General features: G+C 38.5%; 1 protein-coding gene across 1 annotated transcript in view; it reads left to right on the top strand.

Moving 5' to 3' along the window:
- LOC131370343 (clathrin coat assembly protein AP180-like) overlaps positions 1-23,990 on the top strand; it is a 32,218-nt gene extending 8,228 nt beyond the window's left edge. Inside the window, exons 2-26 of the mRNA XM_058417614.1 lie at positions 953-1,095; positions 1,797-1,872; positions 1,961-2,063; positions 3,845-3,938; positions 5,147-5,258; positions 5,356-5,462; positions 5,566-5,607; positions 8,764-8,825; positions 8,963-8,968; positions 9,656-9,668; positions 9,759-9,883; positions 9,985-10,055; positions 10,961-10,975; positions 11,205-11,375; positions 12,268-12,366; positions 13,622-13,696; positions 14,579-14,659; positions 15,487-15,561; positions 17,580-17,711; positions 18,956-18,980; positions 19,088-19,154; positions 20,706-20,759; positions 20,843-20,932; positions 22,663-22,757; positions 22,888-23,990. Coding sequence (XP_058273597.1) covers positions 953-1,095; positions 1,797-1,872; positions 1,961-2,063; positions 3,845-3,938; positions 5,147-5,258; positions 5,356-5,462; positions 5,566-5,607; positions 8,764-8,825; positions 8,963-8,968; positions 9,656-9,668; positions 9,759-9,883; positions 9,985-10,055; positions 10,961-10,975; positions 11,205-11,375; positions 12,268-12,366; positions 13,622-13,696; positions 14,579-14,659; positions 15,487-15,561; positions 17,580-17,711; positions 18,956-18,980; positions 19,088-19,154; positions 20,706-20,759; positions 20,843-20,932; positions 22,663-22,746 — 1,922 coding nt within the window. The 3' untranslated portion in view covers positions 22,747-22,757; positions 22,888-23,990. The remainder of the gene's footprint in view (positions 1-952; positions 1,096-1,796; positions 1,873-1,960; positions 2,064-3,844; positions 3,939-5,146; positions 5,259-5,355; positions 5,463-5,565; positions 5,608-8,763; positions 8,826-8,962; positions 8,969-9,655; positions 9,669-9,758; positions 9,884-9,984; positions 10,056-10,960; positions 10,976-11,204; positions 11,376-12,267; positions 12,367-13,621; positions 13,697-14,578; positions 14,660-15,486; positions 15,562-17,579; positions 17,712-18,955; positions 18,981-19,087; positions 19,155-20,705; positions 20,760-20,842; positions 20,933-22,662; positions 22,758-22,887) is intronic.
- Positions 23,991-24,842: the final 852 nt, after the last annotated feature.

Below are 24,842 nucleotides of genomic sequence, written 5' to 3'. Positions count from 1 at the left end.
ACCTTTCTCAGTAAATCTGTTCTGTTGTCATCGTGTGCTGATGTACTCAGCTTCTTCAGGAGAATAGTTCAGATGTTGAGTCACTATCATTCCTGTGTGCTGTGTCTCGTTCTCAGGTTAGTTGAGTTGAGGTGAGTTAGTGGACGGTGAACACGAGTCACTCCTGACCAAACTCCTGTATTTTAGGTCTGAAATGACTGAGGCTTGGAGAGAGGGGGTTTCTCTGTGCTTTATTTTGCTCTCAGTATTGATCACTGGGTGCAAGAAATTCATTTATATTTCTCTGTGGTCTCCTTTGTGGCTGAGATGATGCTACATGCCTCATTATTTATGCTCCAGATTACTTTGGAGCAGAGAGAGAGAGAGAGAGCAATGCTGTAGTGTACATAAACCAATATAATTATAACATGTTCCCTTTTTTCTAATACATTTTCTCTGTAATAAAGCTTTCCCTAAGTGTTTTGACATCAATACATTTACTCATCTCTGACCTTTCTGCCTTCACACGGTACAAATTCATCTACAGGGATGTGCATGCACTTTAGGTAAAGAATAAAACATGTCAGGAAGTGCTGATATATCAGTTCCTCCAGGATTTTCGTGGAGTTTTCCTGTGATCAATTTAAATAGTTTTCAACAAAAAGTCTGCAATTCGAACCACAGATTTTGTTAAAATGCCATAAAATCATTTAGGCCACCACAATGATCCTGATTAGAGCTGATTAAAGTGTCCTGTTTGTGTTTATTGTGTTTCTCTTGATCAATTAAGTGTTGTTTTGGCTGCTTGGCTGACTCTAGTTCAAACCTAACAAAGAGGTACTACACAGTAATTATACAGACAGTCTTACTGTGCAATCCAAAGTGTGTGTGTGTGTTACGGTAATCCAAGCACAAGCACAAAATCATAGCCTATGAGTGTTTCATGGTCTTTCCTGATATATTTTGTCTCCAGATCTGATCTCGGCCACCAACGAGACCAATGTGAACATCCCACAGATGGCTGACACTTTGTTCGAGAGGGCCATGAATGCCAGCTGGGTGGTCGTCTTCAAAGCGCTCGTCACCACACACCACATGTGTATTCATGGCAATGAGGTCAGTGGCTGGAGTAGACAGGGTTTCTCATAACAATTCGAGAATCTGATAAGTACAGAACAAGTCAGAGTACACTCTGAACAGGAACGGTTTAATCACTGGCTTCAGATATGGAACCTTAACATGGTCCTTTATAGAGAAGAATTTTGATGGTTTCATTGAAAAGAACACAATGAGGCTCTTTTTAGGATCATTATCAAGGTTATTATTATTATTATTATTATTAGTTTATATTACTATTAATATTTATTTATTTATTTATTTATTTATTTATTTATTTATTTATTTTTTCATCAATATTATTATTATTATTATTATCATTATTATTATTATTATTATTATTATTATTATTATTATTATTAGAAAAGATAAGATCACACATATATACACTGATACAGACATACACACATACTGTACACACACACACACATACACTGATACACACACACCACTAGCGGTTGCCACTTCTTCTTAAAACAAAAGCTTAAAACAATACATAGTTCACATCCTGTAAAAGATAAGTTTCTGTAAAAAATAAGTTTATAAAAATCCCTGTATCAGTATCATGACCTGGATTGCTGTTCTTCCCACTGACAACCACACAGCTTCACCTCTACATGTTAAACCAGTCTGCAGAGACACATTAATGCACTGTGTTACAAAGATTTCCAGCGCTCATGTTTTTGTCTGAATCACTCCAGAGGTTTATCCAGTACCTGGCCTCCAGGAACTCGCTGTTCAACCTCAGCAATTTCATCGACAAAACCGGGACTCATGGTGAGTGTCTCATCCTGCATGACACCTCAACTCCTTTTCCATCTGTGCCGGTACTTAATCTGAATCCTTCTGTCTTTTGGCTAACAAGGCTACGACATGTCCACGTTTATCAGACGATACGCACGCTACCTCAACGAGAAAGCGTACGCTTACCGCGCAATGGCCTTCGATTTCACTCGAGTCAAGAAAGGGTAGGTCATTCTCTCCTGTTTCCCAACAGAAGACCGGTGTTTGTTTTAGAAACCTAGCTGCTGAGTGTGTTGTGTAAGTGTGACACAGGGTCTCAGGCTAGAATCAGCTACACAGACACTCCTCTTTATAATATAACCTTAATTGTAAAATAGGCTGCTGAATAAATATGTTCAATGGATGATCCATTGTTAGACAGTCTGTAGGAGGTGGAACATTGAGTAAGAGGTTTGTTTGGGGGTTTTTAATGGTAGAATTTAATTCAGTTCAATTCAATTTGAATTGTATAGCGCTGTTAACAATAGATGCTGTCACAAAGCATTTTCCTCGCCTTTTCTGTGTTATAAAATAATAAAAGATGAAAAAAATGAAAAATGTACGAAAATTAAGATCAAAAAAGCTACTGTATTTTCCAAGCAGAGCTCTTCCTGTTATTCTGAGGTCTCTGTGTTTATTTTTGCTTTCTTGAGTTCTCAAGGTTTTTTATGGAGTGCTTTATGCCATGCTGTCTGTAAGAATCTTACACACACACACACACACACACACACAAACAAAATCATTCAACATTTTTGTTGCTTGTACATGTACTTGTGATGTGGTAAAAAGTTCCTGTGAAGAAGGTGGTGAACTGTAGGAAAGGGTGTGATGTGTAGCTGCGATTTGTTAGAGTTCGTTACAGCCCCCGCTAATGAAATAAACAGGTTAAATATAGATTTCTTTTGTTGTTGCTTAGCAACATTTTTTAAAGTGACTTCGCTTTGACTTTACTGCATTATCACAATGCGTAGAATTATAGCTTCATGTTTTTGGCTAGTGAAGGTCTTATAAAGTTTCTGTAGTGTATAACCAATCCAGGCTTTCCTCATTCATGCATATACAGTGAAACCTTGACTTACGAGTGACTCCACTTACGAGTTTTTCAAGATACAAGCCATCGCTTGGTCGATTTTTTGCTTTAAGATACGAGCCGAGATCTGAGTTACGAGAGAGCGAGCTTACGCCACCCGCCACTCGGTCGCCCAGTGAGCGTTCAGTTCAGGTGGTTATCTCTCCAGGTCATGTGTTGGCGCTGTGTAACGACACTTCATCACTCATTTTCCAAACATTTTGAAAGGGAGGAAGAAACAAACCTCCCTGGACAGGTTTTTATTGAAATGCCCTGCAAGTGAAAGCGAGGAAAGTGTGGAGAAAAAGTCAGTGAAGAAGATGATTAAGTGAAGTGAATTTTTTTTTTTTTTAAAAAGTAGCAATTAAGTTTAGCGATAAAGTGTAGCATAGTGTGTAAGTTAAATTTAGCAATTAATTGTAGCATTAAGTGTGTAGCGCGTAAGTTAAGTTAAGCGATAGAGCACGAAATGAAAAACTCCGCCACCCTCCTCCGCCAATCTCCTCCACCTCCGCCAGCATCTTCGTCTGATCTTCAACTCTAAATACACTTAATAAAACGAGTTCATTTCTTTACATTCTCTTTTATTATGTATTATTATTTTTTTATACATTATTCGTTATTTATAAAGTACATTTTTCTTATTTAAAAAATTGTGTTGTTTTTGGGGGGCTGGAACGGATTAATAGCATTTCAATTCATTTTAATGGAGAAATTTGATTTGATATACGAGCAAATTGAGTTACGAGCTCAGTCACAGAACCAATTAAACTCGTCAGTCAAGGTATTACTGCACTGAAAAGGCCATTTCTAAGCCTGGTACATGGAATGTTTATTAAAGTACATCAGGGATTGTTCTCACTCATATCCTATATGTGTGTGTGTGTGTGTGTGTAGTGCTGATGGAGTAATGAGGACTATGGCTCCTGAGAAACTGCTAAAGGCTATGCCGGCTCTGCAGACTCAAGTGGACACACTACTGGAATTCGATGTGAGTAACATCACAGCCCTCAGAAACGGATCGATTAATTACATCTAATCTCATTTCTGATCTAGATATAAAAGGCTAAAACTGATCCCTCTTACTCACCCTCTCTGTGAACTCTTCAGATATCTACTGTGGATATCACAATGATAATTTTTCTCATATGCTGCAGATCTCTTCTAATTCAGTGACACCACATTTGTGTGTGTGTGTGTGTGAAATATCATGTGCTGAGAATGAATGAGAGAGCCATTTCATTATTTTAATTAACTGATGATCTGAAGGTTGTGAGTTCAAATCCCAGCTCTACCAAGTTGCCACTGCTGAGCAAGTCCCTTAACACTCAATTGCAAAGTTGTATAGAGATGAAATGTAAATATTTCATGTTTCTCATATCACATTGTAATTTACCAAAAACTCTGTTTTAGAAGCAGCTTTAGAAAATCCTTTTGTGAACGTAATGTCGTTTATTTTCGATCTTAGATCCAGCTCATGACAACAATCACAAAGACAGCAGAATATATTTTTTTGTTTATTTTGAGCTGGTCAGAAGTTCTTTCTTCAAGAAATTGCTCACCATTAAACTTTTAAGAAGAATAAAGCAGAACTTTACTGTCATTGTGCAAGCACACAACAAATGTGTCAGCTTCCATTGGTGCATTATATCACAGTCAATTCTCACACAAAGTCAGTTTTAACCTGATGGACAGGGATGTTTTGGCTCTGACGTGTGATTTGGTTGCTTTTAAATCGTCTGGATGTTCATAAGACACATAGGTGAGAGTGTGAACAATGGCGTTCACGTTATCGCTGCTTCTGAAATCAATGTACAAGGAAACTGGAAGGCAGTAGAAGGAATATTGCTTTGTTTTTTTTTGGTTACTTATGTTACAAGAAAGTTACTGACATAGCAAAATGTTCACATTTGGAATTATAATAAATGTAGAATAGTCAAGGCTCAGAGTTGCAGAAAACTCATAAACTTTGTGATCTATTTTCATGTTATTTGCTCAGATGTATCAGATGTAGTGCTGCATATTCAGCATATTAAATAATTCATATGATTCTCCAGTGATTTGTGTAATTGCAGTCTTGTTTTATTGTCTGATTATAAACGTAATATTCTTCTCATTTAATAATGGAACGCTTTTCTGGAAGTCTTTCTTTGCCCCGTTGTCTCAGTCGGACAATTCTCCGTCCTTTTTTTCTTACAGGTTCATCCCAAAGACTTGAACAATGGCATCATCAACGCAGCTTTCATGCTTCTCTTCAAGGACCTGATTAAACTCTTTGCCTCCTACAATGATGGAATCATCAATTTATTAGGTATGAGACAATTTGATTAAAGTCTCAGTGTTGTTAATATTAAGCTAGGTTTCTAATTCCAGTGGTGATAAACATGTACTCTGTTGTTTTTGGACAGAGAAATATTTCAAAATGAAGAAATCAGACTGCAAAGAGTCGCTGGAGATCTACAAGAAGTTTCTGACCCGAGTAACTAAGATTTCAGAGTTTATGAAAATCGCAGAGGTACGAAACAAACGCTTTAACATATAAGAAAATTCTTTCTACTACTACTACTACTACTAATAATAATAGTGCTACTTATTGATATATAAATCTTTTCTTTCAGCAAGTTGGTGTGGATAAAAATGACATTCCTGACATATCTTATGTAAGTTTCTATCTATATTACCATTATTTTAGTACTTTACTTATCCTTCATCTCATGCAGTATGAAAAACACAATTGTTTACATTTATTTGTGTTCAGGAGGGAAAATTAATCATATAAAATAAGTACGTTTACAGAAATATTTGTACTCGATTGTTGCCTATTTTTGTATTTATTTAGTCCTGTACTTTTATACTCGCTCATTTCAGAAAGTATTTCACTTCCAGGTCTCCGGTTTTACCGCAGATCTGATAAGTTGTTATGTAATATTGCTTACTATAACTAACTAATGTTAGTTACTATAGCTAACTAACCTAATTATAACCAGGGTTGTAGCTCAGCCCTTTTTACTGGGGCGCAAATCCCAGTAAGATTTTCTGATAAATCACTGTCTGAGACCAGGGGCGTTTCTCGGATTTTCATTTAAGGGGGGCTCAGCCCCCAATGAGGGTATAATAGCAAAAAAATAAAAATAAATAAACAAATAAAATAAAATTAACGTTTGACTAGTATGATAAATTTATTGCAGCCTTCCACTGTATCTCATAGATGTGTATAACATTTGAGTACTGAGCAAGCCAAATACGAGTCTTCCTGATCACACACACACACACACACTGCGGATTGAAGAACGCGCTGAAAGACGGGGGGGAGCTGATGTCTGCCTGAGTTTTCAGGGACTGAGGCGATCATGAATTGTGTAGAGTTTATGGAGAATAGCAGAATTTTTAGGGGGGCTGCACAGAAATGTTAGGGGGCTAAAGCCCCCCTAAAAATGGCCTAGCGACGCCCATGTCTGAGACACTAGATCCATCTGAAAAGAGACTTTCCTTGACATTGATCATTATCATTTACACATTTGAATCATTTAAAACATGAAAATATTCTGAAATATATAGAAATAGAATTATCCTTCAATCCTAAGCTCCGCCCCCTAATTGTGCCCCCCATCCCCTCAGTGTTCTCAGCCTCCCTTTGCTTTTCACAGTGGAAACCTTGACATGCATGCACACAATAATTTATAATATAATAATACTGTAGCTGAAGACTGAGGAGAGGCAGAGCTACTACCAGGCTAACGTTTATTGCTGTGTTAAAGAGCAGTATGTGAATTTGTAGTTAGCTGAATGAGAACCTCCCTTTTTTCCAGATCTAATTTACTTGCCTCTGATTAGATCGATGACGTTAGCTTGTTAACTGCTAAAAGAATGATCTCTTCTGAATAGTCATTTTGACACAATGGATGTGATTTCTTCTTCTTCTTCATCATCTTCATCATCATCATCAGTGATTTGTGCGTTTAGTTAGTTAGTTTGTCCCAAAAATGCTAGTTGGGGATTTAAGAAAACAAACAATCAAAAGCAGTAAATACTAGTACCCAGAAGTGATCAATCTCTAGGAACTTTCCTGATTATAAGAGAGTTTAGATCAGGGCTGTCCAAACTTATCCAGAAAGGGCTGGTATAGGGGCAGGTTGTCATTCTGTCCAAGCAGAATCCACGCCTGCTTTATTATTATTAGTATGAAAACCTGCACCCACACTGGTCCTTTGCAGATAAGATTGTTCACCTCTGGTTTAGATGATCATATGATGAAGATCTAATGACCGAAAGTCTAAAGATCTGTCCAGAGATCTAATAGATTCTCCAGTCGTCATGTTTCTGAATGTTTCTTTTAACTTGCTTAATAGGAATAAAGGGGATTTGTTGGTTCATGAACCAGACTGTACATTCAGTGCATTTACTAATGAAGGGCTGTGTCCTTCATTCTTGTCACCCCGAAACTGGGCGCTCTCAGTGTCTTCACCCCGGGGTGGTGGCTGACCTGGCAGATTCGGACGATGAGGACTGTCAGTTTAACAACTGCCGGGAAGAGGACCCGGTAATCATGTGCACAGCAGAGACACCGGGGCTGCAGCTTAATGCATTGCTTCTTTATTTTATTTTTATTCTAATTCTAGATTTGGATCTTGAATATTTAATATTCAAGCACTATTTCTAGCTCCAGTATAAATGTAGGCAAATGTGTGATATGGTCCATGTTAACTGCTTTGTACAAAAGCTCAGATTTTCCTCATGTCTAATCTCTCCTACTGAAGCGTGTGAACAGACGACACTCTGATGGATTTGATCCAAAATGGATCCTCAGGTTTTATACAAACTTGTAGAGTTAAAGCGAAAAGGAGATGAACAGAATACTAAAAAACTCTGTGATAATAAGATTCTACTTTTCACTGAAGTCATCAGTAATGTAATCTGTAATGGAAATTGTATTAAATTAGAAAACAATTCATAAACTATAAACTGCCAGATTTATATCTAAAATTAAAAATCCGAAGAAATAAATCATAACTAATGATAAAAGTACAAGGATGCGGGAAAGCGATTAATGTTGACGGTGATGGACTTTTAAACAGAGTATATGTACAGTACTGTAAATACCAAGGCGAGGTTGAATGCTCAAATCAAGTATAAATGTATATAGCACCACAGATCTAAATATTATTATTCATGTAATTACTACAGTTCCTACATAACTCATTCTAATGCTTTATTATCTCTGTAGGCTCATACATAGGGACCCCGTATGGCAGACGCTTCGTTTAATCTAAACCTAATAAAAAACAGATTCAATTCTGGTGAGACGTTTGTGTAACGTTTATGCTTACGCTTTGTAAGCGAGTCAGTGACTTTCCCTACGTCACCTTCAGCACCTCAGCTTCCCACATTCCACATATTTAGAGGTAGATTTACAGGAACATTTACTTTATACTGCCACCTTCCCAAGTGCCACTGTAAAAACAACGAAGCAATCTATACAGCAGCGAGAAGAGAACCATTCCCTGGTGACTGACCACAAAAAATGAAAAGGAAGCAATGAGTTAAGTGTAGCGTTGGAGCCGGGCCTCTGCGTGCACTCTTTGTGCTGGTGTGTGATGGTGTGCTGAACTGATCTGGAGTGTGATTAGTGTTCATGGGTGATTAGTGTTCTTAGGAATGACACTGACATGATGCACGGTAAGTTTAAAGTCACTCTGGTGTGCTCTCTCTGATGGTGTGTTGAACCTGTAGAGGATTTGTTCTGTCTCTGTGATAATGACCAATCACTGAGTGTATGTGTGTGTGTGTGTGTGTGTGTGTGTGTGTGTTGCTCATAGGCCCCCAGCAGTATTCTGGAATCTCTGGAGACACACATGAACAGTCTAGAGGGGAAGAAAGGGTAATTAAAATCTCTAACCTTGAACAATTTATATATATATATAAAACGTTCCTATGATTCTGCTTGCATGTGGGCTCAAATCTAATTCCTGCTGATTTTATGACCTATTTTTTCTTTCCTTTACTCTGCATTCTCAGAGAGGGGTAAGTTTTTGGTGTACTTCGCTATATTCTCTATATACTTTCATACACTATTAAAATGAATGGTTCTGTCACGTTGCTTCATATATCAAACCACAGCATAGTACTTTATATAGAATAATTTTAAAGGATTCAGTGAAAATAATATTAATATTAATATAATAATAATAATAATAACAACAACAACAACAACAACAACAATAATAATAATAATAATAATAATAATAATAATTATTATTATTATTATTATTATTATTATTATTTTATTAAAATTTAGACAAGAAAATACAGCAAATTCAAATTACAGCAAAAACAAAAGCAACAACATTATGAACAAATTGCATTGCTAAGAGCAAAACTCCTCCCTCTTATTATTAAATGTTTCTCTCATTTCAGCTTTAATTATTTCACAAATTTAATAAACTTTTTCAAAACTTCTCACTGTGTTATTTACATAGAGATACTCCAAACAGTAATGTCCCTGATTTTACCTTTTACACATTTTCTGAATTATACAAGTGTATACAAGAGTTTTTTTCTAGAACTATTTATTTTGGGAAAAGTTTCGATTGACCAAATACTGAACCTCCGGATTCTATAAAGAAACCCAAAGGAACATGTTTTTTAAGAGTGTATTTGGATATGAGGTCTGTTGACTAAACATCTGTCCATTCTTTCTTCATCCGCCAGGTCTCCAACAAAGGTGAGTTTCCTTATGGAGTCCACTTCTATAAAAATCTTCTATATAAAACCTGTTCACATTCAAACGCTCTAGTTCTGAATCATATTGCAGGGATCACCCACCAACAACGTCTCTCCGACCTCCACTCCTTCCAAAACTGCAGCCTCGGTGCCCACCCTGGAGCCGCCGCCCACCGAGGCTGCGGCTGCGGCTGCTGCGGCCGAGCCTGCCACTGAGTGAGTGACCGCTTCTCACATCAAATCTCACTTCCTCTTTATAACAACATCAAGGTGTTCCTTCAAACTTGCTGAATTATTCATCACTGACTTCTCTCTAGTTCTCTGCTGGATTTGGATCCGTTGTCTTCTTCAGGGCCACCGGCTTCAACTGCTCCAACATCCTGGGGAGGTAAAGAGCCCAAATTCACTTCTTATCATATTATTATGGCATGCTGTCATGCCTTCAGACGCAAGATATGTACATTTTGTAGATGGAAGATTGAATAGATAAATAGATTTCTCTTATACCAGAGCAATTAGCTAACAATAAACATTTGTACTAATTAAAGACCAACCTAGAGTAATTTCTATCCATGTATAATTACATTTAATTTGTTGAATGTCTTCAAAAAAGCTTTAAATATAAACAGCCGTTCTCTGATCAGCCTCTAAAGTTAATTAGACAAAAACTGAACTTGTCATGTTTCTGAGAAACACAAGTCCCTCTGTCCTGAAGCCTCAGACTGTTACACTGGAGCCTCCTTTGATAAGCATCTCCTTACAGAAAACATCAACAATCACACACACTTCTTTATCTGTTTTATAAGTTATACAAGTTGTTGCTATAGAAACAGTAACACTTTAGAACAGTAAGTGAATAATCCTGCACTTAAACCTGACTTAGTGTTAAACACCTGTCGCTTTCTCTTCCAATCTCACATCATTAGTTGATATATATAAATATATATAAGCATTAATTCAGGCATTAAGTGCAGGATTATTCATGTACTGTAAAGTGTAAAGTCTTATGCAATAAAAATGTATTAGAATATATACACAGAATAAAATATACATCAGAGTTGGATCTAGTGTCTGAGATGCTGGTGTAGAAAATTAAACAACATCTGGGTTAGGGTTAGGGTCTGAAACATACACTGGATATGGAATGAACAGCTGTAAAGCATAGCAAATCTAGGGTTAGGGTTTGGGTTTTAGGGTGAGGGTTTTACAATATTGAATTGTATTGAATGTATAAGACATCATTATTCATGATCTATACACACTGATGAGATCTTCTCTTTCTGCTCTATGCAGATCTTTTGGGGTCAGGTGAGTGTTTACTATTTATATGAGTGATATACTCTGACAGCCAGACCGTCTGTAGTCTATAGTCTGTTGTCTTCCACTATTGTGCTTTCTTCTTGCTTCCCTGTCTCATTTCACCACTCTTTTTCTCTTTCTCTCTCTCAAATGTGCACCTTATTTTATTTATTTTTTGCCGTATTGTGTTATTATTTTGCGGTTTTGTCACGCTCTGACGGTCCCGTGGCATATGTAGAATTCGGTTCCCTCACTACGGAGACTCTCCTCCCTGACCCCACCCCTGCCGTAGACTCTACCTCTCCTGCGACAGCTGTATCTAGTGCCCCAGCTGGTGAAGGTGCTGCTTCTGTAGCCCCTCCCTCTACCACCACTGGCCCGACCCCGAGCTCGGCGGATCTCCTAGGAGGTCAGTAGAGACGAAAATTCAATCCAGAAAAAACAAGGAGGGTTGTGTTTACATTCACCGATGTGTGGATTAATGGTCATCGTATTCAGTACAATTTCAGTACATTGTCCTATTTCATGCTTTTATCATGAGTGTGTGGAACCAAACAGTGGTTTCACACACCGCCTGAGATAATAAGTTGACTCATATATACCTATATACCTACCTATATATACCTTCCTTGCTGTATATATCCTGCTTTCTTTTTTACTTTATTCTTCTTTCTTCTTTCACACCAAAACTACAAGACGTGATTCTGAGTTACAATAAGAGATGGCAAGATACCGCTGTTTTTTTTCCTATATCAGTATTAATTCAGAAATTTTGAGCATCAGTTGATAGACCCAATTAATGTCATTAAAAAATTTTTTTGTAACTAAAACTTCAATTACTTTCTTATACTTTAAATATTATGAGTGTAAATACCATGTAATAAAAGAAATTTTAACACAAAGAATAACCAGTCTTTAATAATAATAATAAATGTAATAATAATAATAATAATAATAATAATAATAATAAGTCTTTTTATATGGAAACATTTGCAGTTGCAGAAATAAATCTTTTTTCAAATCTAGACTTTGGCGATTCTTGCTCCCGTTTAATAAATCAATAAAAGAATCATATCTACATATTTGGTTTTTGTGATAGAAGTATGCTGAACAATTATTCCACTGCAAAGCTGAAAACTGTTCATCTACTTGGCAGAGATCCAGAGCACTGGAAGGAGATGTACAGACTCTGGAGAGCTTCTTTTCATAAGCAGTATTTTCAGATTCCACACCCGGTCTTTTCTTCCTGAACTAATATTCTTTTTCCTGCCATTTATTTTTGCTTGTCACTGGGGATTTAGATGCGTTTGGAAGCCCTGCAGCTGAACCAGCTCCTGCTGTGGAGACGGGGGGTTCAGCCACTGCGAGCGCTCCTGCCACTGACGCTTCTGCTGCAAATGGTGGGTGTGGAGTGTGTCGGCGTGTGCCTTTGTGTGTGTGTGTGTAAATTTGATTAAGCCATGGAAGGGTATTAATGCGATCATTAAACTGTGTGCAGTGCTTTTATCGACAACCGGTTCGGATCTCCCTCTCAACTGGGACAGCCGTTGCCATGACGATCGTCAGTCTGCGATGTCATGGCAACCTGTCCTGAGCGTTCAGGGTTGCGCTCGCGTGTCATGTGCATGGTGTTTCCGATTCACACGGATAGTGTGAGGGAAAGATGGTTCTGAACGTTTCCATGTTTGGAAATCTTTCTCTTCATCTTTCCAGTTCTTTTTTTTTTGGTTTATATGAAATCTATTGTGTTTGTTCTTCTCTCCACACATTATAGGGTCCAGACGTCTGTGTATCATGTTTTGTCGTCTGTGTCTCTGATCACCTGATATTAACTTTCTAAACTTTATGATTTTTACTGGTTTATGATGAAAATAAAACTCTCTAGTGACTCTTGGGATCCATTTCAGCTTGCATTTGCACAGGACTAAACAAATCACAGTTATTTTTTTCCTGCAGTGTGTTGTTAGTGTTTTATTTTACAGTTACAGTTATTTCCCTTTTCTGCTTTCATCAAGACCTGTTTGCCCCAGCTGCAGATAGTGCAGCTGTTTCCCCTCACCTGGACATGTTCTCCATGCAACCCGTGGACAGTGGCGCCTCTTTATTCGGCTCGGTGTCACCCGCCCCGGTTCAGACCCCACTCACCTCCAGCATGCCCATCACTCCAGCCCCTGCAGCTCCCACGATAGATCTGTTTAGCGGTAACGTCTGACTGTGTGCTCCTGCATGACAGCCCTGAGTGACACATGTTCTCTGAAGGAGGAAACAGAAAAAGCGAAGCCTCAATTTCAGGCTGCGTTTTTTGCCTCGATGTGTTACACCACTGAACGTTACAGGGAACTTTGTCTGGTGTCCTTTTCTTCTAGCAAATCAGCTTACACATTACATAGAGGCTTAAAGGGCTGCCTATGAGAAGAAAAGAACTTCCTGTTTGATTGCTAACTGAATGAATCATTCATATGAGGCTGATTCATGTGTTTTATTTCAAGTCCTAGTGTTTACACAGATCCACAGAGGTGATTGATGTGTTTGCTGGCTTGGTGTGTGTTAATCACGTTTGCTTTCCTTTTGTTTTACAGTGTGTCTAAAATCATTCCTCCTTTATCAAGTACATGCTCATGTGGATAGTATACAGCTCTGTGTCCTTGTCCTTAGGTTTTTTTGATTCCATTCCTGAACCAGCGGCTTCCAAATCAGATCGTGCTCCCAGTCTAGACCTGTTTTCATCAGGTATGCACTTATCCCTTTTCTCCCACTGACTCCTCTCCTTCACTGGCCTCAAGATGAGCTAAAAATTCTCCTCTTCTGAGCCTGGGTTATCCAAATGGAGCTGCTCCCTCTTCCTCTTCCTAAACTTTTTTTTCGTCTTCTCCGTTTCAGCATTTTTCCATGACTTACAATTTACTCATCAGTTTTCCGGCTTAACGCCGTCTGGGTCTCAATTCGCTCTAGTTCAGTAGGCAGGGCACTGATCAGGGAGTGGGACATTTTAAGTGCTGTCTCTGCCTCAAGCACACTGGAACATTTGCTCCCACAATGCACTACAAAACCCAGGGAGCATCAGTTTCCTTTTCTGGAAATGATGTCATATTTTCTGAAACTTCTCTGACGGATAAAAATGGCAGACAAATTCTCAACCAACTTTGTCTACCAAGTAGCTTGTTATTGTTGTTGTAGCTCACAAATGATTTCTATATGATTATAATGATGCTATATACAGTTTGATTAGGTCTAACATTTTTTAAGTATTTAATGATTAAAAGAAATCCACTAGGAAGTCTACAATCCTGCTTAAAATACCATGACAGAAGAAAGTCATCATAAATCAAGTCATCAGTATGCTAGTGTGTATTGAGCCAGGATCCTTGTAAGTGCCCAAACATGTGGACATGATACTGATTCACCACCTAGTGAACTATAGAGCTGATTGAGACACAGCATCTTTCAGCCTTTTTTCTTCTGCAGCACACATTCTCAGTGGATATCCAATAGATTTTTATACGTTTATACCTTAATTTAAATGACCAGTTTTCCATCTTGTATAGCAATGAGTGCATTATAGAAAGTAATTCTGAACATATTCCCCCAACCGTGTTGATGCTCCTGCTGCAGATGTGTTCAGCCCTCCTCCCGCTGCACTCTCGGCCCCTGTGAGCTGGCTGGACAGTGGCGCAGCTCGGGATTTGGTCGGGGGTGGGTACCGAGTTTCTAGGTGGAGGCTCAGGTGTTCCAGGTTGGGGTTCATTTTACTGCTGCATTCGACTTTCCGCAAAAGTGGGAATTCGGAATTGCGTCATTTTTGACCTCTGTATCATTTGAGCCACAAAGTGGGGAGGGGGGAAATAGATAGATTTAACAAGCTGATATATCTGTATGCTGATTGATCTAAAGAGTAAGAGGTGCTATTTTTAACACTCTGAACAGCCATGTTGATTTCACATCACTTGCTGAACTCAGGGTTGAGCAGACTGTCCAGAGATCCTGAGCTGAGAACAAGTTTTCTTTGTTCTTTTCTAATTGGAGGTCGGAAATTACGAGTTGCGACTTTTAGTCGAATGCAGCTTAACTGCTGCCTGCTTTCTTTAACTTGGGGTTCAGATCAAACTGAATGATAACTGTGTGGATGCCATTCAAGAAAAATGTGGTTTGTTCAAGAGCTGTTTGCTTTGTGTGTGTGTGTGTGTGTGTGTTGTTGGGGAATTGCGTGTGTAACTGTGTGTATATGTTTTGCTCATATTAATGTTGCCATCTCTTATATGATTAATGGTCTCCGTTGTTTCGGATGCAAAAAGTATTTAAGTATTTAGTATTTAAGGTGTGACATTTTAAGACATTTACACACAGAAAACTGTTGCAAAAAATACAAAGATTTGTGTCCTTGCTCTGTGATTGACACTTGGTCTGTGTGTCTCTGGGGTTTCTACTCAGTGTGTGGTCGGCGGCTCATTCTTAACCGTTCTCTGCCCTCATGCTGCATGGATTCCTCCTTTGGCGTGATTGCCTGATTTGGGGTCATTCAGACTCCGCAGGTGGAGGCAACAGCCAACCTGCAGCTCCAGCACCGGCAACATCTGCAGGAGGAGATCTAATGGGAGGTACTGTACCTCTGCCACTCACTCCCTTGTGTGACATTCTTCCATTCTATGTGTTCTGTGAAGTATATTAGAGCTCCAGCATCATCGTGACTGTACTGTGTACTAACCGGTGTGTTACATTGTGTTATTGACCTGTATGGTGTGTGTTCTACATGTGGCATTGCTTGATACAGTGTGTGTGTTGTTCTGAAGAGCGGAGGATAGCGTGAGTGAGACATTTCAGTTGGTGTGTTGTGGTTCTATCGCGTAGTGTGTGAAGGAGTGGGTGAAGGCAAGCTGTTTGTTCACTGTCCATGCCAGTATATGCACCAGCATTTGTGTATTTAAAGTCTCTGAGTACTTCCTGCTTAATGCTGAATTCCTCTGTACTGCTCTTTCTCTCTTTTTTTCACGTCACTCTTCCTCATGTTATGCCAATTTCAATTTCTCTTTGTTATCCATTGCCTTGATCATGTTCTCATTTATTGTTTATTTTCTTTGCCTACATTTCCATACTGTTTGCTCTTTGTGTCATTGTTTTATTGATTTATTCATCTTTTTTTTTTATTGAATTATTCTATGCTTCCACCATGATAATCTCTCTCCCAATCTTGGTCTGGGTCATTGCTTGCTTCCTCCTGTGCTACGGTGAGTCCTGATGCTTCTACACAAGCTGTTATTCCACAGTGCATGACTGCATTGCAGTAAAATATTCAGCCCTGGCTCTGTGACAGAGTAGAGTGGAGAGGAGAGAAGGACTTGAAGCCTGAAAGCCACACTAGCTTGACTGTTCTAAACATGTCCAAACCTGTGTGTATATAACAGTCTCCTCCAGCTACATGCTCCACTTACTAGGTTAGATGGGATGGATACAAAAAGCAGTGGATGCAATCATGTGTGGATGGGTGGACAAATGGATGGATGAAATAATGGATGGATGGATAGATGGATGGACAAATGAATAGATGTAATGATGGATGGATGGATGGTTTGGATAGTGAATTGAATGGGATGCATTGGCTTGGGTGGATGGATGAAATGGCCGTGAAATGGCTTGGGTGTATGGATGAAATGGACAATGAATGGATGACGGATGGAAGAAAGGTATGGATGGATGGATGGATTGATCAATCAATGGATGGGATGATTAATACATGGATGGATGAATGGATGGATGGCCGGATGTATGTATGTATAAATAGATGAATGGATGGATGGGTGAAAGAAAGAATGGATAGATTGTTGAAACAGTGGTTGGATTGATCAATCAATGGATAGATTGAATGAAGGCTGGATGGATAGATGAAACAATTGATAGATGGATGGAATGGATGAATGGGGTGTATTAGCTTAGATGGATGGGTTGGAAAAAATGGATTGCATAGATTACAGTGGAACTACAGATGGATGAATAGAATGCCAGGATGCTTTAGATGGATGGATGGATGGATGAGTGGAAGAATGTTTAAGATGGATGAATGGATGTTATGGAATGGAAGAAAGGATGGATAGATATATGGATGGATGGATGTGTTGATTTAATAAATGTATATCTGTATTTATTAGATAAACTTGAAGGACTGTATTAAAGAGATAAAAGGAGCACATTAGGGAAGGACTACATGTTCTAGGGTATGTTTTAAAATATGACACAAAAACACAAAATAGAGGACTGTAAAAAAAAAGATTGCAACAAAAGAAATGGATCTTTAGAAATTGAACAATGTTGTATGTAATATCCTTCAGTGCTACAGTCTAATGATGTTGCAGAGTGTAGAATGTCGTGTGGTGTGATGGTTGTGTGTGTGTGTGTGTGTGTGTAGTGTGAGTAATGTGCTGTGATAAAGTCGGTGTTGTTGGTGCTGTATTTGGTTCTCTGTGTGATTTGACTGGTTTTGTACAGTTATAACATATTTTGATGACAGGTTATAATGACTCAGTGTCTTGTCTGGACGCTGTAGTGGAGAAGTGTCATGGTTGGTGTAGAAATCAAATTCAGTTTTGAATCTGTTATGGATTACTATTTTTTATTTCTCCAGCATTCGGTGGCTTGGGGGATATGCTCATGCCAGCTATGGCCCCTCAGCCAGCTGCAGCAGCTCCCATGGCAGCCTCACCAGTTAAACCAGTGGGAGGGGATCTGGACTCTACTATGGCCAGTTTAGCTGGAAGTGAGTTTCAGCACAGCACACCACAGGCACTAATACTAAAACTGAACATTACGACAGAAGGTTTATCAGGAGGGAGCTCTGGTGCTGCAGAGTATAGCTTTAAAACATAAACTGAAAGACAAATTATTAATTATTTATACCACAGTGCATTTTAATCCTCGAATCTGATTGGTCAGAAGATGTTGATTAATTTTCTATAACAGATGTCTATAACAGATGTGAGGTTTATAAACCGACCAGGCATAACATTATGACCACCTGCCTAATATTGTGTTGGTCCCCATTTTGCTACCAAAATGCAACAAACTGTGATGCACTGTGTATTCTGACACCTTTCTATCGGAACCAGCATTAACTTCTTCAGCAGTTTGAGCAACAGTAGCTCGTCTGTTGGATCGGATCACACGGGCCAGCCTTCACTCCCCACGTGGATCAATGAGCCTTGACCACCCATGACCCTGTCACCAGTTCACCACTGTCCCTTTCTTGGACCACTTTTGATAGATACTGACCACTGCAGACCGGGAACACCCCACAAGAGCTGCAGTTTTGGAGACGCTCTGATCCAGTGGTCTAGCCATCACAATTTGGCCCTTCATCAAACTCGCTCAAATCCTTACGCTTGTCCATTTTTCCTGCTTCTAACACATCAACTTTGAGGACAAAATGTTCACTTGCTGCCTAATATATCCCACCCACTAACAGGAGCCATGATGAGGAGATCGTCAGTCTTATTCACTTCACCTCTCTGTGCTCAGAATGTAATGCCTGATCTGTGTGTAACAAACATGCTTTAACACATAATTGTTTCTATAGTAACAGCTTACAGATTGATGTGTGTGTAGGATGTGTCACATAAACTGAAGATTTTAAAAAGATTTTAATTTTACCCACTGATAATCAAAAATCATTTTCGTGAGGTATGCTTTATTTAGTATTTAAGGAGTCTCCCGTGTCAGATTTTGTAGCAGTGAGAGGTCAAGGTCTTCAGGTTTCTTAGTAACATGCAGTGTTATAGGAATGCAGAAAACTAACACACTTTTTTCCTTAATAACATCTAGTTATGTTTTATTTCTTACACGCCACAAGAAAACCAATTCATAAATAAATAAAAATATCTTTTAAACACACTTCAGGCACAATACTTTTGCAATGACTTATAATGTATAAGCTACAGTGTGTCTTTGGAATGCTGTAGGAATTTTAATCACTTTATAATGTGTGTGTTTGTTGCTTTATTTCAGACCTGGGAATGGGGACTCAGAAACCGTAAGTCAATTTATCATCATTTCTTTTTTTTGCCATTTTCTTTCTCTCCTGCTCTCTCTCTCTTGTTATTCATCATTCTCTCCTATTTTTCTCTTGGTGTCCCTCAGGGGTGAAGCAGCAGGAGGGGCAAACTGGCAAGCGCAGGTAGCAGCCCCTAGCTGGGGCATGCCCATGGTAAATGTTGTGTTGTTGTGTAGCTCTGCAGCATGGTGTAGTGCAGCATGGCTTTGGGTGGCATGGCATGGAGGTCAGTCACATGACTCATTTTCCTCTGAACTTTCTGGATGCTTCTACATGCTGATCATGGTTGTGTCAGGCTGCCAAACGCCTGGAACTGGTTACGTGAATCTGGAGGAGCATTTTCATAAATTTGTTTATCTAGTCAGTATGTATATGTATCTAATGTGACAAGTAGAAAAGCACTGACCAGTTAGCAGGATATCATGATTGTGTTGTATTATTAATTAAATATTATATATCAGGGTGTAATATAATTATTTATACGACAGCGCCATCTAATCATCAATCCTGATTGGTCCAAAGGACTTAATGAAATTTCTGTAACAGCAGCTCAGGCAGCTGTTACCTTATACAGGGACATGTGTGGTGGATGCATTGATTTAAAAAAGGTGATGCTGTGTGTGAAAAGTATCTGAAAAGCCCTCGCCTTATCACTATGATCATCAATAATATGACCTATACTATTACTACGTATAATAATACTACTATGACGACTAATAATAATAATAATATACATACACACAGAGATCAGCACATCTTTGTCTGATCAGACTTTCTCACTGCTGCTTAAACTAAACAAGATTTCTACACATCTCTGCTATTCCTTTATTCTGCTATTAAAAGCTTTATCCAAGTTTTCAGATCTCAGGTCTGCTCAAGCATACAATTCCTCAGAGGGGAATTGAAAGCTTTTGTTACACTGTAAAAAAAATGTTTTAGCAAATAAAAATATCTTGATATAGTCAAATATACTTAATAATTGCTATGATAAGATTACAATGATTAAACTTAATTTAAAGCATAATATTTTCTTATTCTATTGGCAGATTATTTTTAATATTAATATTAGTTTTAAAATAAATATAATATTAATTATATTAAATATAAATATAATATTAAATTATAATATTAATTTAAAATATATTTTTAAGATCAATTATATTTAGAAATAAAAAGATCTGCTTATAGAACAAGACTAATTCGAGGTTGAAATGAATAAAAATGGCTAGACATGGGCTTAATAATTTGTTTTGTTAATCTTATAATATGAGATACTAGCTAACGTTTGACAATATTCAAGATATTTCCACTTAGTTATTTTTTTTCGCAGTGTACACATGGCTTCACGTACTGCACGTGTAAAGGTAGATTTCTGTTGCTTAATTATTCACTCGAGGTGCTGATCAGACCCTCAGACAAGTTTGGCTTGCTGACTTTCCACTACTCTGAACCTTATTCAAGATGATTCAAATCTGCATGCGTGGTAGACTGAACAGATTAATAGACATGTATATAAAGAAAAGAGCTCTGAAAGTTGATGTAAATGATAAGGTAATGATGTACATAGATATCCTCCTCCTCCACTGAATTAGAGATCAATGTTCCCTTTTTCTTTTTCGTTAACGTGTGTGTGTGTGTTTGTGTTGTATTGTTCATTTTGTATTAATTTCCACTTCCCTCCCTTGTAATACACGTCCATTGTAGCCTGTGCCCTCCATGGTCTCTCCTCTCATGGGGTCCCAGTTGTCTTTTGGCATGGTAAGAATGTGTACGTGTGTCTTCCCGAGTGCTTGCGTGTGCGAGAGCGTATGTGTGTCTCACGTTCTGTTTGTCACACGCAGCCCGGTGCGACAGGTGCGGCTCCCATGATGTTCCCCCAGCAGCCTATGATGAGACCACAGTTTCCTGCTGCAGGAGCAGCTGCTGCACCGGTAACATAATCACACACACACACACACCTTACATTTAAATACACAATGGTTCAAAATACAACTATGTGTCTCTGGTAGCTCATTGGTTAAGATGTTGGCCTATCACAAGGTCTTGAGGTCGATTTCCAAATCACAAAGGTGTCACTGCTGGGCTCTTGAGCAAGGCCCTCAATCCTTAACTGCTCTGGTGTTTAAAAAACAACAGTAATGGGATAAATGTAGGTTAAAGCCTCCTGGTGGTCCAGCAGCAGGATCTCTTGCTCTTGTTGCCATGACCCGGGTTCGATTCCTGGGCAGGGCGCTAACCCTGCCACTGAAGAGTTAACGCTCAGTGTTGGTCCCAAGCCTGGATTGAATGGGAGGGTTTCATCAGAAAGGGCATCGGGTGTAAAACCTGTGCCAAATCGAAACATGCGGACCGAATGGTGCGCTGTAGTGACCCCAAACAGGGAGCAGCCAAAAGAACAACAACAACAACAACAATGGGATAAATGTAGGTTTCTCTGGATGAGGATGTCTGCCATAAATGTAATGAAATGTACAGGATTCCTGCACAGTGAGTAAGATGGTTTGCGATGCAGAGAGCATCTGATTCCTGCAGTGTTCAGGTTTTAAAATAGATGCCACTTCCATAAAAACAAGCTGCACACTGCAGAAAAGATTCCCTTCATGTCAACGAATGAAAACAAACACAGGGCCTGAAACAAGCAGCGCTTTCAGAGTGTATTTACTGAAAAAAAAGGACTGTGTACAAGGAAAAGCACCTGATACGCTGCTGTAATATACGGAGGTGGTAATATATGGAGGTGGGTGCTGATGCTTCTGTGCTGTTTTCTGGCTGGTGCTTCAGTTGAGGATTGATGCTGTTGTTAATTCTGCTAGGTAGCAGGACGTTTCAGCTCAAATTTTGGTTGTGTTGACACTCATCTGTAAATGGATCTTTTGTCAAGGTAATGAATCAAGACAGTAATGATCGCTGGAGTATCCAGTACTCAGAGTTTTGCAATGCGAAGCTCAGTCTCTGGATTTGAGCCTCATTGTGGTTTATTATTAAGGAGCTTGAATCATTTTGCATGAAGAATTTCACTGCAGACAGGATCAGGGCTGTTGTTCTACTGAACATTAAACAGTGATTTTCTTTTGAATCCCAAAAATATAGATTATAATGTGTTCTTATAGGTTTAAAACATCACTGATCACATGTTATGAAAGGCTGCGATAAAATATCAAGCAACATCTTGGAAATTGCAGATCATATACACTATAAGTTTGTGTACCTCTGACCATCTCGTTCCAGATTTATTCCCCCTGTGTTTGCTGTTATAATAAAGCTTTACTCTTCTGTGAAGGCTGTGGGGATTAGTGATCATTCAGCTACAAGAGCATTAGTGAGATCAGACACTGATGTTGTAAGAGTGAGGAGGTCTGGGGTTCAGTCGGTGTTCCAGTTCATCCCAAAGGTGTTCAGTGGGGTTGAGTCAGAGTCAGGGCTCTGTGCAGGACACTCCAGTTCTTCCACTCCAACCTTAACACACCGTGTCTTCATGGAGATCAGGGGCTTTGTGCACAGGGGCATTGTCATGCTGGAACAGGGTTCGAGTCTCTTAGTTCAAATGAAGGGAAATTGTAATACTTGCAGCAGCTTGGGGAAGAAGTAAATATGATTGTGATGGTCAGGTGTCCGCATACATTTGGCACGTATAGAGTTTATATATATTTTTTGTTTATAGATGTCTGGAATGACCCAGAGCCCCAGAAAGCCTCCTCCTCCCAAAGATCCCCTTGCCGACCTGAACATCAAGGACTTCCTATAGGTCACCATCAGGTACGTCCAGCTGTATTTCTTCACTTACACTGTTATTAATTATTTCTATCTGCAAAACAGCTATGAAGTATGAAATTGAACTAAAAGCTGTTTTCTCTTTCTGTGTGTGTGTGTGTGTGTTTCATCCTAGCAAGTCATCGACTCCGACACCCTGAGGAAATGGATGTGTGCATTTCTTTTCAGATCAGTATCCTCAGGCTCTCCTTCCGTCCCTCCCTCTCTCTTTCTGTCTAATGTTGTATTACAACCTGTGAAAGTGATAATGTATATGTGTGTGTGCGTATTTTAATGTTTCCAGGCTATATTTAAAAAGACAACCCGTTTAAAAAAACAAAAACAAAAGGTATTGATGGATGCATCCTTCCTTGTACATCCACAATAGCGGATGTGTATTCCTTTTTTTCCCCTCCTGCCTTGTTTTTTTTTTCTCCTGTAAGGAACCCAATCAGCTGTGTAATGTTTTCTGTGGAGAAAAATAACGTGTTTGGTGTGGTACATATCACTGGGCTCACTGGATCCATTGTTGTCATTGAAGTATTTAGTTGTCTAGCTTTTAGCCATACAGCTTCTGGGACCACAGGAATGAACATAGCATTAACGGACGTATTAAGGTTTGTGTAGCATCTCCGTTCTGTTTTGACCTGCTTTTCTTCCTCTTCTCTCAGTGACTCGTGACTCGCAAACATCGGACAAGGCCTATTAACAAACAATATGCATTTGGAATATTTTATCTTTAGTCTTTATTTTGAGATAAAAGAATCTATTTTAGTTATGGTGAAAGTACTTTATGTATTAAATGAGGTGGTACAAAAGATTTCCGGTTGTACAAATCCATGTATTCCTGCCACCTGAATGCAATCTAGCTCTGTTTAATAGCACCTTGTAGTGAATCGTGGTAGAGCACAACAGTTCCTTGGATCTAAAACCTTAGCAAGATGGTAAGATATTTACAGATTACATTTACGAAACCGCCACACACTCGGTTTTACTACCGGTCCATACTAAGGATTAAACTGGCTTCATGGTGTTTTGATCCATTGCAGTAAGGAAATGTGGAGGAAAAAAAACCCCTGGTTGGTAGAAGGTTATATTAACAGTGGATGTGCTGGTTAGTTTTGTTTTTCTTTTTTTGGTGGATTTGAATTTGGATGTAATAAACCCCCCTCTCTGTCCCAATACTCTTCTGTGCATGTAAGTCCTGTTGAAATGCAATAAACAGTTACCTGGAAAACACTCAGACTGTGTCTGTATCTCAATTCAGTTATTTACAGCATCTTGTATTAAACACAGTCACACAACACACCTCCAGACTGCATTTCAGTTTCCGTTCAAGTGTTAATACAGATGACATCAATTTCACGAAGCCGGCTGAATGAACATGTGGGTAATTCCCTGGATCTCAGCATGGAGAAGAGTAGAAGTAGAGAGAGAAGACATTTTATTTACAAAAATTAGTTTTATTTAAAATATCCTTTCACATCTTGCTTGTTCTAGCATACACTGTATGTACACACTACAATTGCTCACTACATGATGAAATGGTGTTAATAATAACTCTAATAATTATTAGTGTGTGGAACATCCACAAGACAAATTATTTCCTGTTATGGTCTTATGTTATAGCAATAATTAACAGTCTTTCCCTCAGCAGCTTCTCTCTCTCTCGCTCTCTCCATATATATATATATATATATATATATATATATATATATATTTGTAAAAAAAAATTGTTAATGCTTTGGATAAATAACACTAAGAAATCAGTGTTTTATATATATATATATATATATATATATATATATATAAAACACTGATTTCTTAATGTTATTTATCCAAAGCATTAACACAATTTTTTTTTACAAATTATTTCCATTTTGTTTTATTTGAGTTATTAAAGCTCTGGGTTATTTTGATGTGTTGTCATTTCCTTTAAATATACACTCTAAATAACAATAATTATATTCTGAATTTAGGAGAAATATTATCAGCAGTTCACAAAAAATGAAACAAAACTGTTCATCTCACCAATACATGAACCTGTAAGAAAAAAACAAGAAACTCAGAGTTGTAGATAGATAGATAGAT

Source organism: Hemibagrus wyckioides, linkage group LG19, assembly GCF_019097595.1.
Source record: "Hemibagrus wyckioides isolate EC202008001 linkage group LG19, SWU_Hwy_1.0, whole genome shotgun sequence".
NCBI classification, from domain to species: domain Eukaryota; kingdom Metazoa; phylum Chordata; class Actinopteri; order Siluriformes; family Bagridae; genus Hemibagrus; species Hemibagrus wyckioides.
The sequence above is the reverse complement of the archived record's forward strand: the minus strand, read 5'-3'. Positions and strand labels throughout refer to the sequence as shown.